General features: G+C 36.0%; 1 protein-coding gene across 2 annotated transcripts in view; it reads left to right on the forward strand.

The window, feature by feature from the left end:
• Positions 1-26,458, forward strand: part of TBX20 (T-box 20) — a 46,088-nt gene extending 19,630 nt beyond the window's left edge. For both annotated transcript variants that reach the window (XM_013990852.2, XM_003134794.4), the window contains exons 6-8: positions 1,637-1,713; positions 19,270-19,382; positions 21,560-26,458. In XM_013990852.2, the coding sequence (XP_013846306.1) occupies positions 1,637-1,713; positions 19,270-19,382; positions 21,560-21,900 (531 nt within the window). In that variant the 3' untranslated portion in view covers positions 21,901-26,458. The remainder of the gene's footprint in view (positions 1-1,636; positions 1,714-19,269; positions 19,383-21,559) is intronic.

A 26,458-nucleotide genomic window follows, 5' to 3' on the forward strand; every position in this document is an offset into this window, starting at 1 on the left:
TTATCAAGACTCAAACAAAGCTTAATACAGTTCACATTTTGGAAGGATGCCTGCAAAGGACTTCATTCAAAATTTAGTCTCTCCACCAGATTTGCCTTTGTCTCCAGAAAATTTTATCCGTTGGCAAATCCATTCATTTTTTAATTTTATAAATGAGCTTATAGGAATTGAGCTTTAAAGAAAGCTTAACTTTATCACTGTACCTCAGTTTTAGTTTGAAACTGTCACCTTTGGTTCACCTTTAATGTCACTAACACTGCAGGGGACGTGGTACGATCCTCTTTAGTGGCACTTAAATCACTTCCAGTTCTGATCAGCAGTTTATCCCTTTGCTTGTTACTGAATTTAAATCTCCATTAAGGCAGGGACCACGTGTGTTCTCTTTTTGTTGGTAAATAGCTTCTTTGCAGTTTGTACAATGGTTAGCTCACATTAAGAAATTTGAAAAGGAAAAAAGAAAAACTTTCTTTGGTAATAACAAAAGCAATTTTTTAAATGTTAATGGTTTAAAATGAATAGTAGATATACTCTGATCAAAGGATAAGTTGCTATTGGCAAGCTATATCTCAAACTATACCTCAAATTATTTTATATTATGAAAATATTATTGAAAGAGGAGGGCATGGCCTCCCTCAACCTGTAATTTCTTCTCCAGGTTAAGACTACTGTTTGTGTGTCTCTCACTAAAGATTAATGTGGGTTCCTGTTTTGATAAAAATGAGCTATGACTCTCTTTAAAAGCATCTGTGGTTCTAATTCAGATACTGACTAGCTGTGTCCTAATTCTTCCTTCCTTCCAGTGCTAATACTCAGGAATTTTGCGAGTCAAGTATGTTCTAATCAGTGTTTGTTTATTTATTTGCCTTGTAACCTACTGTATTTTTCTTTGAAGGCACAGTGCATATATTTTAATGGATCTTTCTACATTAACAGTAACACTGTGGGAATTATGGCTAGCACAGTACAGATGCTTAATACTTCAGACTATGATTCTTATTAGGAAGTATTTTTTTTCCACATAAGCATAGTGTCTATAAATAACATTGCATAGGAGGATAACAAAAGACCCACTAATTTGAATCTAATTTAGCCAGATAGATGGAAAGGGGGACATGGATAAATTTATATTATGAAAGCTTTATATCATGTATTTATCATTTATTCCAAGATAGTATCGAACATGAAGCTATTGTGGTATCCATTATGGTATATACAGGTGCCCATGGTATAACAAAAGAGGCTGCCAAGTCCCCATTACCCACCAATGTGGGCTTCTAGACAACTTTCCCATTCCCTAGCTAAGCCTCAGCATTTCACTACTTTCTTAAGTTCTTCACACTGCAGCAACACGATTCATGAAAGGCCCCCATTTCTAACCATCTCTACTCATTGACTTCCAGCTTGTTCTAGGATCAGGCTATCCTCACTTACTTCCCTCTGAGGACTTCCCTAACCACCCCCACCTAATCTGGGCCTCCTGAGAACTTTTATAGCAATTTCAACCTTTCTCACAATACTGAGAGACATTAAGATACACCTGTGATGGCATGATGAAAAATGAACAAACTCAATTTCTGGTTTTATTTCCTTTACCTCAGAAATGATATTGTTTTGTTACCCATTCTTCCCTTTCCAGATAACCAAGCTGAAGATAGACAGTAACCCTTTTGCCAAAGGATTCCGGGACTCCTCCAGGCTCACTGATATTGAGAGGTAATGAGAATTTTCTGTTTACTTTTTTTGCCCAGATAAGATAAAGAGAAGCAGAAGTTTGTAAGAACGCACTCCTGTCAATGCCAAAGAACCATAACCATACTGTTTATAGTCTCCAACGCTTGTACAGTCTCCAATTCCCCGCTCTATCTTCCCTTCCAGTTAGTTATAAACCCTGTAGATAGGCAACTGCTTAAGCTTTGACAGCTGCTGAAACTGGATCTATCTGATGCTTAATTTCTGAGTGGCTTCTTTGGACAGGACATTTATTCGACTATAAAAAATAGTGTTTCTTTGTTATCAAAGACTCTGTCCTCTTGATGATATTAAGCTTCATCTTGTGAGTGGCAATTTGCAGAGAAATAGAATCTTAATAGCTTTTGCCTTCTGAAGTGGATATACTCGCTAACACAAAGACTAAAAAGGTCGTTTGGAATTTTGAAATAAGGAGAGGTAACTTAATTCAAGGCACATATTTTACCTGTAATGTAGAGTACTTATATTCAATAGGAAAGCTATCAGATCTCAGGACCTTTAAGAAGGCAAGTGACAATCATGTGCCTATAACTTACCCCACTTTTTACTTAATTAAAATGGTTCACACAGTTTGAGACTGTCACTGTGATTAGTAATGACTATATTGAGACCCACGGTTGCCCAATATGAATGTCAAAAAATGTTTTCTTTTTCAAAGAGATTTTTCAACCTGAATATTTGTATCCCTTAAACATACTATGTAACTTTCAATACTTAATTCTGGTTTGTTTTGCTTGTATTGGTTTGGTGAGCACATTTAATTTCTAACTCTTTGCAAATTTGAATTATATAATACGGTGTTATCAACTCTAGTCACCATTTTATACATTAGATCCTCAGATCTTATTCATCTTCTGTACTTACTTACTACTCTTTTACGTAGCCTGAAACATTTATTGACAAGTGGGGTACCCTAGTTACCAGTCCAGATTTGGTTCATTTTATCTCCAAATCTTTGTGTGATTTCCCTACCAACTGTTATGTTTCTGCCACATTCTTTGTGACCTACCACATGGTCATATCTCCTGACCTCAAGCACGTCTCCCCAACTTGTCCTGGCAACTCGAATGAAAGGGTAATTCCATGTTTTATCAACATCTGTCTTATCCTTCCCTTACCCTTCCCAAATGGCAGAGCATAGAGGGGGGTGGTTTTGATTTGGGGAACAGATATCAAGACCCGGGGAAGATGCAGAGAATCCAGCAGGAGGGACTGGCAGTTGGGCAGCAACTGTGGGATTTGAGTAGAAAAGAAAGAATAATTAGTTGGAGAGCTTGACAAGAGTTTGAGGGTACTGAGACCAGGAAGAAACTTGAAATTGTGGTTGAAAATCCATCGCAAACTACAGAGAGATGGCAAGGCAGTAATCTCTGGTTAGGTGATTAGGTGGGTCATAGGCAGGCAAAGAGGCTATGAGATCCAAGTCAGTGAGAAAGTGATTTTAGAAACGTGAGTGACAAATGAGTCAGCCCATTTACAAAGGCTACTCTCATTTAGGTGTGGCCTTTTTTAATCTCCTTTTTTCTGGAGTGCCAAAGGCACTGATTTCAGGCTGGGTTTATGCAAGTGGGATTATAATAAGTGAACCTTTTCTCTGTTCTAGTCAGGTGTCAGAAAAGAATGAAATCAGTGGTTTGGGGCAGGGGGGAAGCAGTGATATATTCTTGTATTGTGCATCATCTGTCTCAGACGGGGGGCGATGAGCCTGGTAAATGGAGACAAGCTCAACTCTGCCTTTTCCTGGCTGAGTGGTCTAGAGAAGTCATGTAACCCCCGAGTTTCTTTCCTTATTTAGAAAATGGAGAGAATAACCCTGCTCACTTTAAAGGTTTACTATGGGAACCATGTATGATGATGTGTGTGAAATTACTTTCTAAACCTAAAAATATAAAATAATTACATTTTATTAGATGAGCATAGTTTTGCCCTAAGACTACTTTTATACTACTCCTCGAGTAAAAATAGCCCCTGTAGTTGCACATATGCTCACGAGAGACAAGTACCCAGAGTGACTGCCTTTTAGAAAGCGACAGATTTGATAACACATGCAGCCATATCTTCCACTTATTGAATAAACATCCTGACGTGGGGAACACTCCCATGTACATGAAGCTGAGAAGTTTTCAATAGTCTGAGGGCCAAGAGAGCATCTTATATGACCAGCTGAAAGTTTGCAACATGACCTAAGTAGTGTGAAATTGGCCAAGGTTTTGGATTTCATTTCCAGGTATTTAAGTCTGAATTTTTCCTAAACAGCCTTTGGGGATAGGACAAATCAGATCAATTGATCTTTGGAGACCTAAAGAAATTAAATTAGTCTGGAGTCAGTTACTGCACTAAACCATCTAGTAATTGAATTGCTCCTTGTAACTGATTGAAAACAGCCCTATTTGTAACAATATAGAGGCCTTTTTTAAAGAAGAGATCTTAGAGAAAAACACATCTTTTTATGACATGATGACAGAAATTGCACTTTTCTAACCTAATTGAATATGATGTTATAGATATGTGACCTTAATGATTTCAAGTTTCCTGTTCCGAATTTACAACTACTGTGTGGGACACCTAAACAAAAATGCCTTTAGGATTGGATCTGTTTTCCTTGTACCTCTAAATTCACAGTATTATTCTTTCTACTACTGCATGAACTTTGGGGAAACTCTAAAAAGCATTCTGGTTTTCTTGCTCTCGTTTTATGAGATTCCATTCAGATACTTGAATGTCTCACATACTTCACATGTAGCCTTACTCTCAGGGACAGTATCTCCCTCATTTGTAAAAGGAAATTCATTTTATAAGTGAAAGTAGAAAGTATTTTCATTAGATGCTTTGCATACCCACCTACAGTGGACAGCTAAGAAGCAAACCAAAAATCCAAAGGGATTTCTTAATATTATCTAACTTATAGTTTTTTATAGTTGAGGGAAAGAATAGTCTGCTGGTGCCTTACAATAAATAACTTTCAGTCCATCAGTTGGTGTTTTCTTTTTCTTATCGGTGGGGGGAAGGAAAGGGGCACTTTGTATAGTAAATGAAGGCATGGTATTACTTCTGAGAAAGGAAAAATAACCATGAGGGTTTTTAATAGTGCAAAATTTTCTTCTCTTAGTTTTTTTGTTTGCTCTGTTTCTTAAAAATAGAATTCATACCTACTGCAGAAAAATACTGACAAGCAAGAAAAAAAGCATAAAGACAGCAACAAAATCCCTTTCATTCAGACATAACCACTGGCAAAATTTATATATTTACCCAGATAATCTCCTGTGCACATATAAACATTAACTTCCTTTGAAGTTTATCTCATACACTACTTTTAATTATTTTTCCCTAATAGCAGTTGGTATATGTGTATACTTTTTAATAACTGCCTGATTTTCCATCGTGTACAATAATCTGACCAATCCTATATGTTAATTACTTAGGTTTCCCACTTTTTGTTATTACAAACAGTGCCAGGAGGGAAATGTATGTCTTTACAGACATTATTATTACTACAGGATAAATACTAACAAATAAAAATGTTGCATACAAGGATATACATTATCTTAACCATAATGTTATTTTTAATTGTTAAATTTGGGGTCAAACCTAAATGTTCAACAGTAGGACAATAGTTTAATAAATACTTATAGTCATGCAATGAAAAATTTTTAAACTGAGGTAAAATATGCATCTTGACCATTTTTAAGTGTATAATTTGGTAGCATTAAGTACATTCACAGTGTTAGGCAACAACCATCCATCATATCCATTTCCAGAATTTTTCTATCATCCCGAACAGAAAATCTGTACCTATTAAACGGTAACTCTCTACTCTTTCCCTCGAGTCCCTGGTAATGTCCACTCTACTTCCTGTCTTGATGAATTAGTCTAGCTTAGGTATTCATATAAATAGAAATATATACATTTTAAAGGCTTTTCAAACATACTGACAAGTTTCCTCCAAGAAAGACTGTCCATGTCATGGTCAGGAGTATCTGTTTCTGTACACCCTTGTCAAATATGATCATCATTCATCTTTTTATCTTTGCCATTTTGATAGGTAAAAAATTGTATTTTTCTTTTGTAAGTGACCTATTTATGTCCTTAGCCCATTTTTTCCTTTTGGATGGTTCATCTTTTCTCTTATTGGTTTATAAAATCTTTTTATGTATTAATATTTTTATTGTTAATATATGTTGGAATCATTTTACCAGTTTGAAATGTTTTTATTTATATTTTTGATAAAGAGAACATTTCATTACCAAATTCATTGTTCTCTTCATGATTTCTGTGTTAAGAAGATATCTCCTACTCCAAAATTATATAAGTATATAAATATTCAACTACATATTTTCTATCACTTTATTGCTTTCTAGGTTTTTTTAAAAAAATATTTAACACATGCAGTATTCTCATTTTTTGCTATCTTGAATGTTAATTGAATCTGTTTTTTAAATGCTCTTTTAACATCCATTGAGACAGTTTTAATTATTTTTCTACTTTTAAATAACAGTATGAGTAATTCTAGTTATACTGTCTATGTTGAACCACCCTGATATTTTTGGAATACATCTTGTCTGAATTTTAGCTATTTTTCTTGTAACACATTGCTGGATTTAACTTACTCATATTTAAGACTTTTTTGTATCAACCTTCGTAACAGAGATTTACTTTGTTTCTTCTTTCCTTCCTGTCAGTTTTTGGTATCAGATTATCCTAGTTTATTTGAATGAATCAAAATATCTTCCCTCTTTTTACTGTTTGATTAGTTTAAATAGCAAAGAAGCGGTCCTTTATAATCTTGCCCATAAATTCATCTGGGTGCAGTATTCTCTTGGGGAATACTTCTTTAACTACATAGTTTGTTCCATAGTTTATCAGTCAAGTATACAGTTACTTCTATCACATTTAAATCCTGTCTTGAGTTCTACTTTGTCTAATCTTACATTGCTATATCTTAAAATTTTTTGATTTACCTTTTAATTAAAAAAATTTTTTGTCTCTATACCAATAGACCCCCCACCCCCGCATCATCAAATATTCTGACCTTCTTTAAGTAAAAAACCCACCTTCTCTTAATGCCATGTATCTGAGTTACTGATTCTCCCAGTTTCCTACTTCTTTCTTATAGTAAAGCTTCTTTGAAAGAGCTCTATGTGTTCTCAATTCCTTTCTCCCCTTTGTCTTTTCTCCCCTGTCTTTTGGACTTTTACTCCCACTATCCCACCAGTCCCCCTTTGTCCAGTTCACCTGTACCTCCCTACTGCTAAGCCCAATGGTCAATTCTCAGTCCTAGCTTACATCACCTATCATCAAGGTTAGACACTGTTGTTTATTTTCCCCCTTTTTCCTCTTGGCTTCCAAAACCTCTCACAATCTCTGGTTTTTATTCTATGCCACTGGCCATTCTTTCTCCATCCCCTTGTTGGTTCTTCTCCTTGCCCTCCATCTATAAACAGTAATGTGTTCCAGGCCTTAGTCCTTGGATGTCTTCTCTTCCCAGCCTGCATTTCCTCCCTCGGTGATATGATCCAGTTTCATGCCTTTAAGTGTCATTATATGATAACTACTATCAAATTTACATCTCTGGTTCTGGACTCTCTGGAGTCAGAGATCTGGCTGGCTATTTCCTTTATTTTCCCTCTCCCCTAAAGGTACCTCAAATTTCATTCATCTACAACAGGATGGCCAACAACACTCTTCTATATCTGCTCTTCTCTTACAGTTCCCTTCGAAGCTGCATCCCCCCCCCCATTGCTCCAGCCAAAAAACTGGGTGTCACCTTGGCTCCTTTTTCTCACTGCCCACATCCAAAGAGTCAACTAGTCCTTTAAACTACATTCAGAGGAGTCCAACTACTTCTTACCATCTCCACTGCTACTATTCTTATCTAGGACACTATTATCTCTTTCTGAAATTATTGCATTAATTTTCTTTTCTTTTTCTTTTTTTTTGGGGGGGGGCTGTACCTGTGGCATATGGAAGTTCCTAGGCTAGGGGTTGAATCAGAGCTACAGCTGCCAGCCTATGCCACAGCTACAGCAACGCAAGATCAGAGCCACATCTGTGACTTACACCACAGCTCACGGCAGCACTGGATCTTTAAACCACTGAGCGAGGCCAGGGATTGAACCTGCATCCTCATGGATACTAGTTGGGTTCCTTACCACTGAGCCACAATAGGAACTGCTTACATTAATCTTCTAATTGATCTTTCTGCCTCCACTCTTACTACTCTTAAGTCCATTTTCAGTTCACCAATCAGAATGATTTCATCAAAGAAAGGAAGTCAGACTATATCATTCTTGCTCAGAGCTCTCTAGTGACCTACCTTCTCATTCAGAGTAAAATCCTAAGTCCAGACAAGGCCCAAAAGGTCCTATAGGACCTGAATCTATCAGATAAACTTGCTAGTTATCTTCTAGAACATATCTACCTTTGTCTTGCTCACTTTTCTTTGAATATGCCCAAGACCATCTCGGCCCTGGGGCCTTTATACTTCCTTATCCCTACTTGAAATACGCAGCTCTCAATATCTGATTGGTCCAAGGATTTGTCTTTCATTTCCTACTATATCCCCAGAACCTAGAATAGTGTGTAGTACTAAATTATTTGTTAAGTAAATAATGATAATGATATCTTTTTAAAAATACCATAATCATTTAAATTTAATTCGTCACACACATTTCATTGTTTAATGATCATTTCTTCTATGAAACTGTAATTGCTAGAATTGTATTCTTACTTTATTCTCAGTTGCTGACAAAGTTTGAGTAATTGGTTGAGGAAGGATCTATGCATCATCTTCTTTATCAGTTCTTATGAGAGGATCTGTTGACATTATGTATAAACCTGACTGGGATCATAGTTTTTCTTCTCAGAACCCTTTCAACCTTCCTTTGTCATCAAGCTTTTAAACTGTGGAGTAAAAGCTGATGCCAAAGTCACTGTCTTTCCTTTGTCAGAAGCTCACCTTTTTTTCTCTCTGATAGAATGCTTTTGGAAAGTTTTCTCTGAAATTCAGAAATTCTACCAGTATTTGCTCAGTTGTATATTGTTTTCATTTGTATTTGCAATATAACCCAGCCCTTCAAACTGAAAATTCAAGTTGTTATTCATCTCAGGAAATGTTTCATGTTCTTTTTCTCTTCTTCCTTTTTGCTTCTAATTGGTCTGCTCTATTCAGACCTACTAAAACTCCTATTATATATTTGTTACATTTCTTGAATCTATTCCATTTCTATTATATATTGTTTACTAATTTTCTACTCTTTATCTTTTTACTCTCATATTGGAAGAATTTCTTATATGAATCTTCTAATTTGTTGATTCTGTTTTCTGCAGTATCCAGTATTCTGTTTGCTGTCCTTATTGAGTCCTTTTAAAATGTGATAATTATTACTTTGCCATTTCCAAGTATACTTTTACATTTGCATATTGTTCTGTTTTTTAAAATTAGTTTTCTTCTTTTGAATTGCTGAATGTTTTATAATGTCCAATTATCTTTCTGTAGCTCATGTATAGAATGTGATGTCTGTTACTTTATTCAGTGTTAGGAGCTGAGATTAATTTTGAATAAAAGTATGTGGATCTTTGTTTAATATTTTTAGATGCAGACTGAAGAAGGGGTAATAATCCAAATTATTGTAAGTGTGCTTGTGTAGAGATAGAATTACTCTGTTTGCATTAGGAAGTTGTTGCAGGTAGGTGGAGAGAGCCTTAGGAAAGGGAGTTTCCACTTCACATTGATTAAATTACATAGCTCAGCAGCTAGAACTCAGCTATTCCCCAGCAAGGCAACCTCATGGCCCTCCCCCAGACCTTGTTGTGGTCATGGCCCCACATCATTCAGCGTACCCAAAAGATGGTGTGCTAGCTGATAGCTTGCTGCAGTGGGATTCTAGCTCATTGCCTCCAGGAGTGTGAGAATCTGCTCGCCTTCAACTCAAGGATCTGCCTTTATAATTAATCTCTGTTGCTCCAAGATGGGGTTTAGGCAAAAAAAACCCTTCTCAATTCTTTCCCCCGAGGTAGATATATATACAGCAAGGAGCAGCACACTGGTTAATGCTTCCCCCACTCCTTTACTGTTTGTGGCTAAAATGTCAAAGAATGCAGTTAGCACTCTCTCTCATTTCCTGAGTTCTTCTTTTCTCTAAGTCATGTCAGTGCGGCAGAGAATTAAATACATAGGCTTATCTCACCTTATTGGTTCAGGATTCATACTTTAGAGTCTCTATAAAACATGTTTAAAACTCTCTGGCATTGAATAAAACTTTCAAATGCATGAATTTTGGACACAAGCCAAGAGGGAATCATGCTCAGAGACTCTATTAGTTTAGATGAAGAAGAAAACTTCAGGAAACAAGGTTGCAGATATGATATTCCAGAAATTTATAGAAGTTTTATCTACATCAAGCCATGGAGCAGCAAGCATTTTGGCAGATTTGCTAAAGAGAGTCATAGTTTATGGATGATTTAGGTTTTCCACAAGGGACTCCTGGTTTTAGAAAGTAGTGTTTCGTTCCAACAGAGCTCTAAGCTGGTCTGAGGCAGTAAGGTTTGCACTGAGCAGTATGGTGTGAGTGAGGCCCATCTCTAAAGAGGTAAATAGCTTGGAGCAGGGGTTGGCAAACTACTGCCTGCCACCCACTTGGTACAGCCCATAAGAATGGTCTTTACATTTTTAAATGGTTGAAAAAATATAAAAATAATATTCTGTACATACAAAAAATATAAAATTAAAATTTATTGTCCGTGAAGTTTTATTGGAGGACAGTCATGTTTTTCTGTTTATATACTGTATGTGGCTGCTTTCGTGCTACCGTGACACAGCTGAGTATATCTGACTGAGATCCCAAGGCCTGCAAAGCTTAAAATATTTACTGTCTGACTTTTACAGAGAAAGTTTACTGGTCCTGGGCTTAGAACTTTAAGGGGTTATGGAGATGTTGGAGAAAAACTCCCACCTGAGGATTTATCCTTATGATAGTTCCTCTTTCTTCCTAAAATGAAGAAACTCAGAATTTCATTTTCAGGCCCACAAGATGATGCTAATAGACAAAGCTGGAGATATTTGATCTCTGCCAACACCTTACCCTTCATCTTTACAGTGGTTGTTTGAAACATCCTCTTAGGGTCATTTTAGCTTCTGTAGTTCAAGCCAGGAGAAAGATGACAGAGTAGGATGACAGAGTAACAACTTCAAGGTGCATACCTTTTAAGATTCTCTGTAGATTTCAATTATCTATTTATTTTTATCCATCTTCTAATCCCGTGCCTCAACTATTACAAATAATTGAAAAATAGATTGTAATTTTTTTTCCTCTTTCAGAGTACTAGAAATTTGCAGAGCTTGTAGGAAAAGGTAAAAAAAGGCAATTGGGAAAGTAGGTGTTAAAAAGACTCCTAAAACATCATCCAGTGTATTGTTAAGGAATTAGAAAATACTTTTTCTAATATTTCCCAAATTTGCATTTTTAAATGGAAAAATAACATGATACTTAAAATGTGTACGAATAGAGTACTCAAACTTTAAATAAGTTAAATGTGAGCTTCCATCTCTCAGAATCCCCCCTTTCCAGATTGTCTCTTCTCAGTTTGAAGGGTATGTGTTTGTACACCTAGGTGTACTTTAAAGATAACATCCTGTGTGAATTTCAATTCAGGATGACAGAGTTTTACTTAACCTCTCTGACTTTACACCTGTATCTCTTTTTGCACATGCTGGGTACCATTAGGAATGATAGAATATCCTGTCATTGCTTGTTTGCTCTATCTCACTGCTTACAGATGCAGAGCAATCTCAGACTATGCATATCAAACATGCCTCCAACAGTGTGACAACTAAAAATAGTCAAAGATCTTTTTGTGGTTCTTTTTTTCCTTAGTGTAGATTCCACCAGAGTGGTTTTGTGGTTGTTTTGATTTTGTAGTCATACTACGAACACAAGGCTACACATTTAGGTTCATTTGTTTCAATGTACTTTTTATATTTTGGAATTACAAAATTATAACTTTATTATGTGGTTATTCAAATTTACATGGTTTCAAGACAAATCTACAGAACACAGCTTATTCAAAGGTGTCAAAATTCTACCCCTATCTTCTCTGTCCTATTTCTTCTCTCTCCTATAAGCAACCATTAAAAAAAGCATTGTTTATCCTTCCATTATGATTTTTTAATATAAGCAGATGCACACTTATATATTCTCTTTTTCTTAAATTTTAACATACTCTACACATTTTCAGCTTTTTTAACATAACAATATACATTATTATATTATATATATGTAATCTGTACTATGTAAGTAGATGTAATATATATTAATATGTTTTGAGTTCAGTTGTGTCTTTTTGTATTTAAATATATATACAAGTATTTTATATAAACTTTTATTATGTGGTCTATTTTATTAGCAAACTTTTTTGTTTTTTTTGTCAATTAGCCATATTCATACTCTTGTTTTCCTTTTCACTAATAACTATTAAAAATTCCTCCCTCTTTCTCATTTTCTTTAGATCCCCTACTAAAAAAACCATTAAAATTAACTATTAACTTCTTTTTATCTTCCCCCTACTTTCCTTCTTTTTCAGCATCTGATTTGAAGTAATATTCCTTTAATCTCAGTTAATAAATGTAGATGATCAACAACATTATTCTATTTACCATGTTCTTTCCCCATTCTCCCCCCATTTTTGAGAACTGTATCTCATCTACCTTGTCAGAAAGTATCTTCATTATATATTGTTATCCTTTCTTGTAACCCTGGTTTAGTCTTAGTTCTACAAGTAAATGTATATTTAATGTCCCCCTGATGCATTTTATGTCAGTGTCTTTCCGGTGTCCTCGTTGTCTGAAGCTCAATTTATACCTGGCTCTTCAAGAAAGGCTAGTGGGACCGATATTCCTTGTCTTTTGCATGAACATGAACATGACACTTTGTGGCCTTTATTTCCCAGAGTCGGTTTGACTTGGTATACAGTCCTCACTTCACATTTTGTTTCCTGCAGTATCTTAGATATGTTGTTACTTCACTGTCTCCTGGAGTAAAGAGTGGCTGTCAAACTCTGATGACAACCTGATATTTTTTCCCATATTAGTGACTTGGTCTTTTTTCTGGAATCATCAAAAGAGTTCCATCCCTTTGTTCCCATTGTCCCTAATCAAAGGGTAATAGGGGATCTCCAGTTCCCAGAGGAGGATTATCTGTAAGTGTTGTGTTCTTGTTTCTTCAACTCACAGATGATGTGAAGGGACAGAAAGAAGGTGGCATCAGCCCTCTGAATCATTACTCATTTGCTCCTCTGGTACTTCATGCTTCCTTAGGATAAGGAGTCCTTGGAATACAATCCAAGGCTCTCCCTACACTAAGTTCTAGTGAACTTGCCAATAGAATCATTTTTAAATTGTCAGAAGCTCTGCTGATAACCTTAGAAGCAGAGAGCAGGAAATTTGTGGTGAAATGAAATGTGAGGATTATGTGGATTTCCCTTCTCTGGTGTCCCATCCAGACACCTGCCGCTTGTACCATTTTGGTGAACTCTGTGGGAGGGCTGAGTGGATGTCTGCTTAGTACTTTCTCCAGATGTCCCATAGTAGAGCCATTTCCTTAATGAATCCCCCTCTACCTTTGAATTTTGGACACACTGATCACTGTGTTCTCAAGGTTTGCTCTAGAATGAGACTCTCTTTTATGTACTTGGCTCTTTCTCACCTTCCCATTTTCACGTTCCCCTGTTTAGGATATCTACTGGCATCTGGGCTTTCTTCTAAGCATTCTGGCTAGCTTTGGGGAAAAAAAAATCCTGACATTCAGGGCTCCTGAATAAGTTATGCATGTCATAAACTAATGAGTCCAACCTAATAGTTGTTGCCCAAATAGCCAATAACATAAGTTCTCATATCACTATTAAGTGTTATCTTTACGGGAAAAAACTGGTAGAATCAATGTATACAGAGGAGAGAAATAAATATGTATATATATTTAGCTGAATTGGCTGAGAATATAAGTGAGTTAAATTTCAGCCTAGTGAATACTGAAATAACTTGGCTTGAGAATTCCCTTAATCTTTCATAAATACAACTATATTTGACTGTTATGGAGATTCTTACAGAGTAGATTATACAGTGTCTGTAATTAAGAAAGTAAAACAGGAGTTCCCGTGGTGGCTCAGTGATTAACGAATCCGACTAGCAACCATGAGGTTGCGGGTTCGATCCCTGGCCTTGCTCAGTGAGTTAAGGATCCAGCGTTGCCATGGGCTGTGGTGTAGGTCACAGATGCAGCTCGGACCCTGCATTGCTGTGGCTCTGGTGTAGGCTGGTGGCTACGGCTCTGATTCGACCCCTAGCCTGGGAACCTCCATATGCCGCTGGAGCGGCCCAAGAAAAATGGCAAAAAGACAAAAAAAAAAAAAAAAAAAAAAGAAACTAAAACATAATTTCAATGAAGTCTGCTTAAAAAAAAAAAACAAAAAACAAAAAAACCTCCCTGGATTTTAGGGTCAGCCACCATATGAGAGGCAGGCTACTCAAAAGTAAAAATACCAAAGAAAGCAAATGACAAAAGCTAGCAACAATAATCTCTGCTTTATTTACTTTGAGGCTGGAATGATTTGGGCACCCATCCAGTTTATCCCTATCATCATGCAAATGAGGCAACTAGGGCCCAGAGAAGGATTTGTCCAGGTCACACAACTAATTAGCAGAAAATATGAGGTTAGAACTCAGGGTTCTTTGCAACAAGTACTGGACATTTTCAAAATAACTATTTTTAATTTTTATCTCTGTTAATTTATAGATTCATAAATTATTAGAGCCATAATGAATTGTAGAGAGTATCTAATCCAGTCCACCATTTCCCTACCACTCCTTCATTTTATAGAGAAAGACAAAGCCCAGATACAGACAGGGACTCTGATCAAACAGCTTCTTAGTAAAGAAACATCTTTTATTCATCATCTCCAATGAAGACAACAGTTAGTATAGGAGACTGCATGCATAAAATTAAAATAATTTTGTTCGGTAACTAGATTAAAGTCTGCTTTTAAATAAAATCTATTAATTTAGTAAATTAAAATAATCTATTGACAATACCACAAAAAGGAAAGGATGCCTTTCAATGGAGCTAAATTTTCAAATTATAGAAGTAGTCACCACTAAATTCTTTTAACTAGCAAGCTGTGTTTCTGCACTTAAAATGCTACTTATTTATCAATGGCTTCTAAGAGAAAACATGTATTTTACGAAACAGTGTCAAATCAGTGAGTCTGATAGTCTAGCAGAGTTATTCACAATTGACTTATGGTTGTAACTTGTCCTCTTTTTTTTTTTTTTTTTTTCTTGTTTGTGTCTTTCTGTGTATAGAACATACATAGGGGATATTTGCCCCCTGCCTCACAGTTTACTAATGTTTATTTAGAGGCTGAGTAGTCAGTAGTTTGCATGAGATCTTTGTTCTAGTCAATGGTTAGACTTAGAAAATGAAACATAATAGCTCTCCCTTCCCCCATATGGTATAGTTTACTTATTTAAGTTGCTAATGATTATATAAAACCAGAAATGTATATTACCATTGAAAAGAAAAGTGAGTAGGATTAAGTCAAATAAATAAAAATAAACTAAAATCTAAAAGCTTTTAAAAAGATTACGGTGATTTTGTTTTTCCAAAATGGATTGCATAATATATTTCTGTTCTCAAATTAAAATTAATGATTTATAATACATTTCAAATTGTATTACCTAAAGTTTTCATTTATTAAGTACTGTGTAGAAGCTACAAATATTGATATATTGTCTTCCAGTAATTTATAACATTATCTGCATAAATCTTTAGAAAAATATTGTGACAAGGAGTTATTTACAAAGGCCCAGTAAGCTATGAAGTAAAACATGAGCAAATTGATAAGCAAGGACAACTTTAAATATTTTGTTTCCTATAAATTAGATTTGATTTTAATGGAGTTGACATTTTCCCTAAGTACATCTTTTTCCAGGTCTACATTTAGGAGAGAAAATTAGAATATAAATTGAAAAAACATTTAATTTTTATTTAATTTTCTCTCTTAACATATATGACACACAGGATGGTTTAAAGGAAGCATGGCAAATTATAGCCACTAGAAGTCTCAGTTTCATCTAAAATGATTATGATTATGTAACTAGCTTTGGAAACATATGACCTTGATACTCAATAACAAAAGTAATTTAATTTTTTCACCTATAAACATTTATTGAACATTATTATATGCCTGGTACCAATATAAACACTCTATATGTATTAACATTAAATCTTACTAATAACCCTAGGAGCTAGGTCATATTAATATCCTTATTTTGCAGCTGAGAAAACTGAGGCACACAGAAGTGAAGTATTTGCCCAAAGGCACACAGCTGGCAGGTGGCAGGGCTAGGATATCTGAACTAAGCAGATTCCAGCAAACATGCAGTAACCACTACATTAGGGCAGTGGTTCTACAAGTGTGGCCTCCAAGTCAGCAGCATCATTGTCACCTAGAAACACACTGGAAATTATATTCTCAAGGCCATACTTCAGACTTAGTATATTAGAAATGCCAGGGTGAGGTCCAGCAGTCTGTTTTGACCAGCCCTTCAGGTAATTTTGATGAACACTGTCTTAGCCTGTTTGGGCTGCTATAACAAAAATGTCACATTGTGAGCGGCTTAAACATTAACTTCTCACAGTTATGGAAGCTGGGAAGTCCAAGACAAGGTGCTAGTGGTTTCAGTTTTTGGTGAGGACCTGCTTCCTAGTTTACAGAGAGTCATCTTCTCACTGTGTCCTCAAAGGGCTGAAGCACAGAAAGTTAAAGCAAGCTCTCCTGTCACTTCTTAAAAGGGTACTAATCCCATTCATGAGGGCTCCACCCTCAAGACCTAATTGTCTACCAAGGGCCTCACATCCTAAAATTATCACACTGACGATTAAATTTCCACATGAATTGTGGGGGACACAGTCCATAACACACTGTTTGAGAACCACTGCGGAGATAAAGAAACTAACTATTGTTCTCACCTTTGTTCAGAGGCCAACAGTGTAGTGGTAGAGAGAGAGTCATACAAACACAAAATTGCCATCCATCTAGTAAGTGCATTTATAGAGGAATATATTGGGTCTAGTTATAGTGCAAAGGAGAATGTGAGGAGAAAGAAAAGGTTTTGTCTTCGAGAATTGAGAAATTTACACTCTATTTTTAGAGAATAGAGGAAAGAAAATCAGTTCAGTACAGATAGAATATGTTGGTTTTGCTTATCTAGAGTTTGAACAAGGAGTTCACACGACTTCCAACAGTTTTGAACATACTGGCAGAAGCAACATAATCCCTGAAGCTACCTTCTCTATCTTGCCGACCTTCTGGCCTATGAATTTCTCTCCCACGTGTATATTATTAGTCAGAAGATAATCTAAGGTAATGATGTGCTCTTTTAGAAAAATAATTTAGTGTCAGATATTAGAAAGGCAAAACTTCAATAATGGTACCATTTATTTATCTATTAAAATCCAAAGTAACTACTGTCTCTTGCTTTGGAATTTAGCAGAACTGAACATTATAAGGCACTGTCCTAGCTTGTAATACCTAAATCACTTAACCGTTTAGGTGAGTTATCCCTTATTTTTCAGGGCACAACATTTTAGAAATCCTCACAATAGGCTTCTGGGCTAAACAGATTCTTTGCACTTTTCATTCTGCTGAAAACAGGAATTAGACATAAAGCAAACAACATGAGCTGTCTCTTCTTTGTAACATCTTTGAATAGATGGCCCTGATTTGCACCACTGTTTTCAATCACTTAAAAGGCAATAATTTAATTATGCCATCCTTTATATAAGAACTGCCATTGCTTTCAGTTCACTTCCAGGCCTGACACAAGTAAATCACTTCAATAAAAATCCCTTTTTTCTTCCTCTTAGAGATAAGAGTAAGTAATGATACCAGTGATCTTCTAAGGACAAAATGAATATAAGGTACTTCATATAGAAAAGCAACATATCTCACAAGTCAGTGGTTCGCTGTGTTAAGTTTTTCTTGCATGTATGTGAACAAAATGTTTAAATGATTTTACAGAAGGACATTTTTAGAGAGGCAGGTGCTTCACTCTCCTTTTGAACTTAAATGCTTGGATTGAGCAGTTTGTGTCCCTAGGATGGGCAGAAGAATACACTTTAGAAATATACAGTCCATAATTTCAGACCCCTGGTGGTCATTCTTTTATGACTTTAACTAAGAGAAAATATTTTCTAGGGTATTTGAAGCAAGTTCTTTCCTGATGTGAAAGTAACCACCTAATTTTTTTCTAAGTTCACCTTAAATATTATCAGTATGACACATGGCTAAGACTAAAAGGACATCAGCTGAATGTATGTTATAGACGTCATTTTTTTTAAGGGTTGCTCAACTCAACTGACTTTTTTCTTAGTGACCCAAGTTACTAAAAAGACAGTCACACTCTAATACTGTAGTGAAATAAGTCCTTCAGTAAGTGTTAAGGCTGCAGGGGTCCAAGGTCCAAACTTACCAGAATGTGGGGATATAAAGATTAAAATATATGGCAGTTGGCAAAATGATAAGTTAGGGTTCATGTCATGCCAAATTATCCTGTTAACTTCAGCATCTATTATATTTACCGGTGCTTCTTAGTAAATGATAAAATGTTTTCATTTCAGCAAGTCCAACTCAATGGTTAAACAAGTTTGTTCCAGGGATCTTTTAAAAATAGACTACACTTTTAAACAGATGATATGGACTTATTAAAGCTTAATGTTTTTATCTTTTTTTTTTTCTTGTCTTTTTAGGGCTTCACATGCGGCATATGGAGGTTCCCAGACTAAGGACTGAACTGGAGCCGTAGCCGCTGGCCTAAGCCACAGCTACAGCAACACGGGAATTTAGGCCCCCAAATAAATTGGTGCCCTAGTGGCCATTTATGTATTTTTCACAGGTTTTCTATAATTTTCAGCCTTAAAGCAACAAGAATCTCAAAATGTCCATTATCCAAACTACCCATAATGTCATATACTATATGCACTTAACTAGGTTTATTAGTGAACATTGAGTCTTTTTATGACTAATGATATTGTGAACTTTGGGCCAACATTTCATCAGATGTTCAATCACTGCAGTTCATATCAGGTAAGTATTTGTTTTGTATTCATTAGCTAATGAAGACACAGGATTGCAGCTCCCAGTATAAATTCATTGTCATTTTTTCATATCACTAAATCCATATTCCTATGGTCTGGTTTTATAGCCCCTTGTTCACCTCTGTCCCTCATTTTGTAGGATTTCAGAGGATTGTGCCTCTCCTATGCAGTTAGGTTTCTTGTATTTGTATGCCTGAGGTCATGTTTCTGAGGAGTCTACAATGTAAAAACTGTACATGTTTTGAATGTTGTCTTTCCTGGAAGTGGTGGCCTTTTGGCTGAGAAAATGGTTTGCCTGACTAGTAAATGATCTTCAAGATGCCTCTCCTTCTCTGAGTACTTAACTTTTTAGTTTGCTTACTCTCTAACCTAGGGAAAGTGTGGAGAGCCTGATTCAAAAGCATTCCTATGCCCGCTCACCCATCCGTACCTATGGAGGAGAAGAGGATGTGCTGGGGGATGAGGTTCAGACGACACAGAATCGAGGTAAGACAGCTTCCGGGAGCAAGAGCATCCAAAGGGGAATGCAGGTAGGGAGGTGATGAGATGTCTAGTCTTCAGGGGAGAGACTGCCCCAAAGTATTTGAGAAGTCTCTTCAGGAAGAGACAGCCTAAGGCTGATCCTTGTTTTGCCTCTAAGTCTTAAGTGATTATGCTGCCTGAAGCTTTCCTGTGGTTTGTTTTCCAGTAAAAGGACATTGAGCCTCTGAGCCAGGACCCAGGAGCTACTTATCTGTGATACTACCAAAGAGCTACTGGATTTTAGAGGTGGTCTCTTAGTCTTTCTGAACCTCAGTTTTACAGTCTGAAAGTCAAGGAATATATCTGTTTCACTGACATCAAGAGTATCTTATTAGGATAAATGACTAGAATGGAAAACACTTTTAAAAGGCAGATTCTTCTAATGAAGTCCATTGTGTGAGGCAGTGGCCTTGGTGAGAATAGAGGGGGGTAACCCAAAATGCCTCCACTGTAGACGTTCAGGTAGGAGCCCTTTGAACATCTACGTCTGGGAGGCCAGAGAAAAGACACCAGAAGATGTCTGGGCACAGGGGTATTTGTATAGGGAATGTCCTTCGTCATATTTTTATGTTTATGATACGGAACAGCATAAACAGTCAAAACATATGATATCTTTTACAACTAAATCCAAATGAACTACCAGTTATTCAGCTGGAAAATTCAATGTTAACATTTGTTTAAACTTCTGGATGCTACAATATAAGAAAAACATACTCTTGCAACTTGGCAAATATCTAATAAAAAATTATGGAAGCTAAGCTATCATTCCTGGCAGTTTGTAATGATGTGTTTATTATATACTAAGTATGTGATAAATACAATATACACACATATTTTGTTTTGTGACAATTTTCTATTGACCTGGCTTCTAATCTTTGCTTAGTACTATACTATTTTCACAAATGCATCATTTTGTTTTATAACATGTATGTTTTTACATCCTGTAGGGAAAATCTACCCTTATTACAATTTAAAAAATTTTAATATTCTGTCATTATTTGTCCTGGTAATTTTGAGAGTGGAGTTGAAGTGGGGGAATTAGCATTTCACTGGCTTTACAGTAAATCAGTAAGTTAATTTGAGAATGAATGACTTTTAAAAAACATTTTAATTTTCATCTAAGAATATGGAATGTGATCCAGTTATTAAAGTATTCCCTTACATCCTTCAATATAGTCGTGTGGGAAAGTGTCAGGCATTTCTTTTCAGAGTAACTTCTAAGAATTATGGTTTATATTTGGCTTATTATTGTTCCCACATTTCAACTTCTGAGTATAGCTGGAATATTAGAATATGTTTGGATTTTGTGTATCTGTCTTAAATATAATCAACATAGTAACTGATATTATTATTTCCAAAAGAAAAGGGTTAAGGAAGCTCAAAAAAAAAAAAAAAAAAAGAGAGAAGGTCCCGTCGTGGCTCAGTGGTTTAACGAATCTGACTAGGAACCCTGAAGTTGTGGGTTCGATCCCTCGCCTTGCTCAGTGGGTTAAGGATCCGGCGTTGATGTGAGCTGTGGTGTAGGTTGTAGATGTGGCTCAGATCTGGCATTGCTGTGGCTCTGGTTAGGCCTGCAGCTGCAGCTCTGATTAGACCCCTAGCCTGGGAACCTCCATATGCCACGGGAGTGGCCCTAGAAATGGCAAAAAGACAAAAAAAAAAAAAAAAAAAAAAAAAAAGAAAGAAAGAAAAGAAAGAAAGAAAGAAAGAGAAAGAAAGAAAAAATACTCTTGTGGATTTTCACAGTGGTTTTGGAAACCAGATAGCATTGTTGAGGCTTGTCTGTCGAGCCTTATTTATGGGGCTGCTACAGAGGTTAGGCCAGATTATCAGCTATTTGGAACTCCTTCAGAGGAAATCAGGTCATTACCTTCAGGCAGGGTGCTAGTGTTCTGGCTACTCTCAGGGAATATGCATGGCATCTAGTAAGTTAAGCCTTTCTCTGTTAAGTAAATTCTCTTAGATATATGGTATAAATGATATCTTCTTATGTAGAAAGGTTGTCTCATACTGTTTCTCTTTTTAAATTATAGATCTATTACATATTTTTAAAAATAGATTGACCCTTAAGCAATAATTTAATTCCTGATTTGCACACTGAGGTAGAGTCTTCAGTCTAATGAGATTTTTTTTTCTTTCAGGATCAGCCTTTACAACATCTGATAATTTGTCTCTCAGCTCCTGGGTATCATCTTCATCCAGTTTCCCTGGATTTCAGCACCCACAGTCCCTGACTGCTCTTGGCACCAGCACAGCATCCATAGCAACACCCATTCCTCACCCCATACAAGGTTCTCTGCCACCATACAGCCGACTCGGGATGCCTCTGACCCCATCAGCCATTGCCAGCTCCATGCAGGGGAGTGGCCCAACATTTCCCTCATTCCACATGCCCCGGTACCATCACTACTTTCAGCAGGGGCCCTATGCTGCTATCCAAGGACTGCGCCATTCCTCTGCTGTGATGACGCCATTTGTATGACTCTCCCGAAAATAGGAGAATCCAGATCCAAAATGTGCAAATGGGTATGGGAATACAGGACAGGGTTGGGTGGGTGGGATGTGGAGTTTGGAGCAGGGGCTCTCCCAGAGACATGAGACTTATTAAAGAGGAGAGCAGGACTCACAATAAAACCTACCACTGAGGGAAGGCACCATGGACCAGGATTCATCCATAGTTGGGGACAGCTCTTGGGTTTGAGAGAATCAGTGTAAAGTCCTTAGCCAGCCGAAGTCCTGCGACTAAGAGGATATCGGTTTACCCAAAAAGTTTAACAATACAAGGCAGATGAATCTTAAGGTGCACTATTCCTAGTGGTTAAAAATGCTGTGTCAATGCAGTAATGTAAAATGTCAAGGTGTATAGGTTTTCTTTCTACTTTCCACAGGATAAAAGAATCTTCAAAGAGGCAATACTATGTAACATACTGACCATAATGACTAACTTAAGTCCATTTCTCCCTGTAGAAATGAGAGCCAGTAGAAAAATATTTGTAGTGCTATAGCTTAAGCATGTTTAGTTTTCCTTTGTGTTAGTTTGCTGGAGAAGGAGCTAAGATAATGCTCATGCATCCTGTTTTGCAGATGAATACATGGTAATGACTTCACAAAGTTCTTTTTGTAGTACTGAAGGGGCAGTACCTGACAAGTTCTCTTTCACAGTTTTGTCTTTCTTCCTAATACTCTTTCTTACAGTTACTTGCCATTTATGTAGGGAAAATCTTCCATATACTATTAAGAAGCAAGAGCCTCTGTATGTAACATTGTAAAACAGATTTTATTTTTCTGGACTTCAGTCTAAATACACTATTGACTTCATTCACTGAGGACCACTCTAAGGTCTCTACACACCAACATGTGAGACTTTCTTTACTTACAGCTACAATGAAAAGATAGTTGCCCTATTCTGAAAGGAATTTTTCTACCATGGGTACCAAAGGTCCCTTCATTTTTACTTCAGCCCTTCTATTTTGCTCTGAATTTGCACCAGGTCAAATTCTCATTTTTAGTAAATCTGCTTCATTGTTTGATTAGCCGCTACCACTGATTGACAGGAATTTATGAATGACCATTCTAAATGCCCATATAGCCACCATTTAACCTATGGTCATGAATAGTAATGTGTCCATATATCTGATTTGCCCTTTTTTCTTATTGTGTTACATTCAGTGACTCTACCATTTTTCTAGGTCCATAATATGAAATTGCATGTTAACTCAATGCACCCTGACTAAAACATTGGCAGTGCTTATAAGCAAACCTAAAGCATTTATCCACTTTATTTTCAACTCCTGCTATCTTCTTAAGCCTTCTTTAAATATTTATAATAGTAATTAACTATATCATAGTTATATATAATATCTGTATTATTTTTCAGCCATATATATCTAAGCATTTACAATCAGGGTAAAACATTTGGCATATGCAACAGTTCATTTCCCTAACAGAGATTTAAAGAAGTTTACTGTCCTTCAACTTTAGACAAAATACATTCTAGCCATAGGATTTAACCTGTCTTCTTCAAAGAGTCCCCCAATACTCTTAATTTTTACACAATATTCATTCTACTTTGCTCTGACTATAAAAGTACTGAATCTGTCCAAAGAAGAAATCTTGCTGCTGAGAGCAGAGCTGTATTTGGAAGTAAATGTAATATACTTATCACATCAGACTCAAGTGAAATTTTATTTGGTCATTTTAATGTTAGGATTTTCCATATCAAATGCCTTCTTGGGCATTTCCAGCGTATGAAATAAGGTATACTGGCATGGCCTGTCTACCCAATGCCATTGTTGGACTTGCAATTGGTTCTCTCCACTGTATTCCAAAATTTAGTTATGGAAAAGCACAGCCGTGTTAACTAAATATCTCATAGTCCTATGGCAGACACTGGAGGCTTATTTCTAACTTCTTGCATGTTACACTGTAGTATCCACAGGTGGTTTGTTTTCAAACACAGCACACATGTGCATTTCTTTTACCAAAAAAAAAAAAAAAAAAAGCAGTTAGGCATAATGTTTAAATATCCATAGAGCTTAGAAAAGGGATTTAATATTTAATAGTTGGCCTTTTGTCAGTGCTTTTAATACAGAGGACTTCTGCTTAAAGCAGGAATAACAAAAGTAAATACTATTTTTCATGATGCTACTTATTACCCTTATAAATTACTTGTCTACCAAAGTGAATCCATAGATGAATTTTCTTTTCAATGTTAATGCAAGGATCATTTTCATACTATTTTGACATTTTTCCTGATTGGTGTACATTTTTGTTAAATATGGTTTTAGAACAGTATTTCCTGACTTCATAACTTTATTTTATAATCAATATAAGACTAAAAATAAGTAGTGTGCTTAGACAAAAACAAAGACAGCCATCAAAGTATGCTCCCAGAAAAATCACACCTGAAATTCTAAATTGGATACATTTTCAAAGTATTTGGTATCATTTGAAAAAGAAAGAAGCCGAAGTCCAATAGTGCTTAACCCAATCAGTCAATCTAGTCATGGGATCCAGGGGTAGGTATCTGCCCCACCAGGGTCTTTCTGAACTATTCTGCTTGTTTACTATAATTTAATTCCTTTTATATTTAAGATTTAAAACTCAAAAGTCTATTTTACCAAAGGCAAACGCAAGAACTAGATACTTAGTGAGAAAGCCAAATGAATGATAAAGGGCATGAGTTATAGTATTTTTGAAATAAATTCAGGGTTCCCCCCAGGTATATAACAGTATCGAAAAGCTTGGCTACTGCGTAGTGCTGCTAAAAAGCAGCCCTGCCAGAATGGCTTTATCTAACCCCAAAGAATTAATTCATGACTTAGTTATGACTTGTTTTTAAAACACTTATCAATAATTCTGAATAAGCTCATTTATTTCTTTGATTTAGTAAATCTTCCCCCCTCCCCTCCTCCATCCACCCTTGAAAGTATAAACATATACAGCTTGTGTCTAACATATCACAAATTATTAGGTGACAAGGTCTACATTAATGAATTTATATTGCATCGCTGTTTCTTTTGCATTCAGAACAGTGATATGTTGTCTGAAAAGCCTACCACCATTTCTAGGTGGAGGGCACAGAGGAGGCATTACTAAGAAGCTTCCTGATGATGATTTATCATCACACTGTGTAGGAGTCACACTGACTTGGGAATTCCAAAATCCCCTTTGCCCACCGTTATCCACAGCTCTGTCACTGCACTTCTCCAGCCACAATATCTCCACCTCAGGGGGAAGAAAGGAAACCTCTAAAAACCCAAGAAATAACTATTCCTAAGAAGCAAAGAATCCTCATCCCATACTGCCTACGAATTTTTTACAGAGATATTAGGATATTTATCCCAATTCTGAATTTCACATTAGCTGTTCAGGCTGTCCTGCTTATATTTAAGCTGCATTTTATTGAGAAAAATGTGCTCTAAGTAAATGGAGTGACTTTACCAGCCCATTGAAAACATAGTCAAACTCAAGCCGTGACTCAGTAGCTAAAGTTAAAAAAATGCAGTTATATAATATGCAAGATCAAATATGGCAAGAAAAGCAGTTTTTTTACCCAATCTTCTATTTTCTAAGTAAGAAAAACTGTTTTCATTATTAAATGTGTGTGGAATTGATCATTGTTACAAACAAAACAATATTATACTCTAAAATCTAGATGGACAAAAATAAATAAAGCACTGGACAGAAAAGATTTTTAGCTGGCTCCTTTAGAAAGTCAGACTGGGTATAGAATAAATTAAAAAATTTTTTATATTATTTCAGAATGTAAGGGTCTTATGTAAACAAAGGGAAGGTTAAAAACTCTTCTAAAATTTTAGAAAATCATAACATCCTTTCTTCACTATTATATCAGGCCAGTTATAAAATATTTCAATATTTAGCTTTCTTCAGCATGCTTAAATAGGCAAAGGCTCATTTATAAATATTTGATAGGCAGATAATCCATAAGTATTTTCTGACCCTTATTTCCGTGTCCCTCCCCTTGGATAATTCTAATCCCCTCCCCGATAATAAGAAAATAAAAACATTTTGGTGAAATAGTACATTTGGACAAAAAATACAATTTGTTGTATTTTACTTCTGGTACATTAAAATACTGTATTTAGTTGTTTTTCTTAGTGTCAGAAATCTAAAAGAAGGTCTTTTATTTCCTAAAGGATAAAATTGGATATAGCCTCTTTAGTAGACTCTATCACAGTTCTATTGTTTGCTGTGTTCATTTGCTTAATGAATTGCGTGAGAACAGTCACTGTAATGAAGTGTGTGTGTTGGGGGTGGGGGGAAGGGCATGGGAAATGTTTTATGAGAAAAGAAGTTATAAGCCTAATACTATGAAGTAACATCTAATGAAGTTCTTTTTAAGTGCAATATATTTATTTCTGCTAGAAATGTATTATCAACATTATGTAATATTTGAAGCATTACATATTATTTGTAAACAGCTTAAAATTATATATTACTCAAAACTGTACAGAAGTATGAATGTGTGGATATTAATTTCTTTCATTAAAAATGGCGTGTTTTGATATGTATGTACA

The sequence above is a fragment of the Sus scrofa genome, chromosome 18 (assembly GCF_000003025.6).
Source record: "Sus scrofa isolate TJ Tabasco breed Duroc chromosome 18, Sscrofa11.1, whole genome shotgun sequence".
NCBI lineage: Eukaryota > Metazoa > Chordata > Mammalia > Artiodactyla > Suidae > Sus > Sus scrofa.